The sequence below is a fragment of the Aplysia californica genome, unplaced genomic scaffold, assembly GCF_000002075.1.
Source record: "Aplysia californica isolate F4 #8 unplaced genomic scaffold, AplCal3.0 scaffold00026, whole genome shotgun sequence".
Lineage (NCBI taxonomy): Eukaryota > Metazoa > Mollusca > Gastropoda > Aplysiida > Aplysiidae > Aplysia > Aplysia californica.
Window position 1 is genome coordinate 1,327,417 of NW_004797296.1, and position 2,500 is coordinate 1,329,916.

At 38.6% G+C, this 2,500-nt stretch overlaps 1 protein-coding gene across 1 annotated transcript in view; it reads right to left on the minus strand.

The window, feature by feature from the left end:
• LOC101859539 (adenylate kinase 9) overlaps positions 1-2,500 on the minus strand; it is a gene marked incomplete in the record, with an annotated part of 54,190 nt that overhangs the window by 27,894 nt on the left and 23,796 nt on the right. The window contains 3 exon segments of the mRNA XM_013089691.1: positions 77-254; positions 785-855; positions 1,450-1,551. Coding sequence (XP_012945145.1) covers positions 77-254; positions 785-855; positions 1,450-1,551 — 351 coding nt within the window.

Sequence of the window (2,500 nt, forward strand, 5' to 3'; positions counted from 1 at the left end):
GGGGGAGGGGGAACAAGGTGAGGTAGCATAATACACGCAACAATCAGAGAAAAGAGTACTTGTATTCATAACTTACGTTCCAAATGCTTTGTGACTTCGTTGAGAATCTCCTCAGGTGTCAACTGACCAATAGCCACCGTGTACGGCTCGATGGTGGAGGTTCCCGTAATGGTAGCCATCAGGTTAGTCAACTCCTTCTCCGACTCCTTCAGTTTCTCAATGAAGGCGAGGACTTCTGGCTGCTCCATCAGAATCTGAGAGAAGTATACGGCAAGGTGAATGGAGGGAGGGGAGAGGTAGGAGAGAGGAAGAGGGATATATATCGACCATGCAGGTGAACAGTTGGTGACTTTGAGGGAAATTTTGAAGGGAGAAGGGAGGGGAAAAAAGTAATGCAGGTGGAGAGAAGGCGAGATGTATCTACATGGAATAGATGAGGAGTTGTTTCTTGTGTGTGTCTGAAGGGAGGGGGAAGGGTGGGCTTTTTGTAGGGGGGGTGGCATTGAGGGGTAGGGAGGGGAGAGAGAGGTGGAGGAGCGGGAGGGTGGGAGAAGTAATGTGAGGTAGCATACAGGCAAAAACCTGTACCACATAAGGCAGAAAAAAATATTTGAAGTAAGGTACTAGCAAGCAATGAAAGTTCAATTATAGTAGAGGTGTAATAAAAGTTTCCATTGCCATCAGAGCTCATAATATCCCTTATTCTTATAAGAAATGTACCAGCAACTACAAGAGTAAGAAAAAGCTTCAGTCGATGAGGTGATGAATAGAATGAAATTTTTACCTCCATTTCCGTCTTCACAGGAGGTTCTGGTGTTTCTTCTCCCTCTCCTTCTTCCTCTGCTGTTGCAGAAGCTGTCAAAATAAAACAAAACATTGGATGAACGAGAATGAGAGAGGGAATGAATACTGTTTGATGCTGGACTCTTGCCCAGCTAAAAAGTGAGGAAAATACAGAATTATTGCACATCACAGCTGGTAACAAGCCTCTGATTGTTTGTTCGCATGTTTGAGGAAAGGGAAACATCTCGGTGCAATAGCGATTATTTAGTGTAGGGGAAAATTTTCCTCGCTTCACCAAGGTGGGAATGGATACCCAGCCAAGGACAGAGAAGGATCTTGTCAGTATTTTAGTGTTTCAACGCTTTTAAATTGGCAGCTTACACAGTAAGCTTCTCGCAAAACTGAGATTGTTTTATAATGCTATCAGGTCTGTTAGGGTAATAAAACTGATTGCAAAACGCACAGAGCTTGCTGATTATGATTATTATTATGATGATGATGATTACTATTATCATCATCATTATCGTAATTATCACCATTATCATTATTATCATTATTATTATTATTATTAGTAGTATTATTATTATTATTATTACTACTAAGTACTAATATTAAATTATCATTATTGCCCTGTTTATCACTAACAAACACAATGTGTTATCTCACCTGGGGCAGCTTCTGCCTCTGCCTCTGGCTCTGGCTCTGGCTCTGCCTCAGGTTCAGCTTCTTCTTCACCTTTAGGAGTTTCCTCCTCATTTTCGGTGTCCTCTGTGAGAAAGCAAAGATCGTCATGTTTATTTTTCTTTTAGTATTAGTAAGACTTTTATGGCACTTGCAACACAGTTAGGTCATGTAAGTGCTAAAAACTAGAAGCCTTACAAGAGAGTAACAAACACACAAAAAAAGGAGGAGAGATCAGGAAAGAACGAGCAAACCACGCCAGAGCACCCACCAACCATCTGCGATCAGAACAAAGACACTGCTATACACTACAAAATATTTCACTCTTTCGAATAATTTATAAAGCATCTTCAGTTATCAAGGGACAATAACTTTTCTCTATTAAATTCAAAATACAATGTTGACAAGTTACATGAGCTATGCTTGATGACAACACACTAATGCAGATTCAATGATACTTACATGAAGTACTTAATCTTAAAGCTAAAAATAGTGATGTTATGTCTTCGGCAAACTATAACAGAAAAGTGTATGTCCTGCATCATACAAGATGTGCTATGAATGCAATACTTTTAGTGTTGAATGTAAAAGATTATAATGTAATTATTTGAAAAAAATGAGAAAACGTACAGCAATAATAACAAAATATACAAACAGAACTCTGGTTGTAAAGACCAACTTAAAATGAATTACCAGACAATTCAGTTCACAAATAACTTCACTCAAAAACAAATGTCCAAGTGACAATGACCTGAAGACAGACAACAGCGTTGGCTTTCTCCATCTGAGTAATCAAGGGATTCTGATGTCCCTCAAATGCATGTTACTATGTATTTTTTTTCTCTTTTCCACAAATGATCTGTTTCCATCCCATCATAATTGATTCAGAGACTCAAAACATTCACACAGACAAATTATCTTCAAAGAGCAAAGATCTTCGTGTTTTAAAAAGTGAAAAGTTTCCAGCCATTGGGGAGATATGACTGTTTAAAACTATAGTCAGTGTTGTGTCTATTTTTTTCTGTACAAATATGAC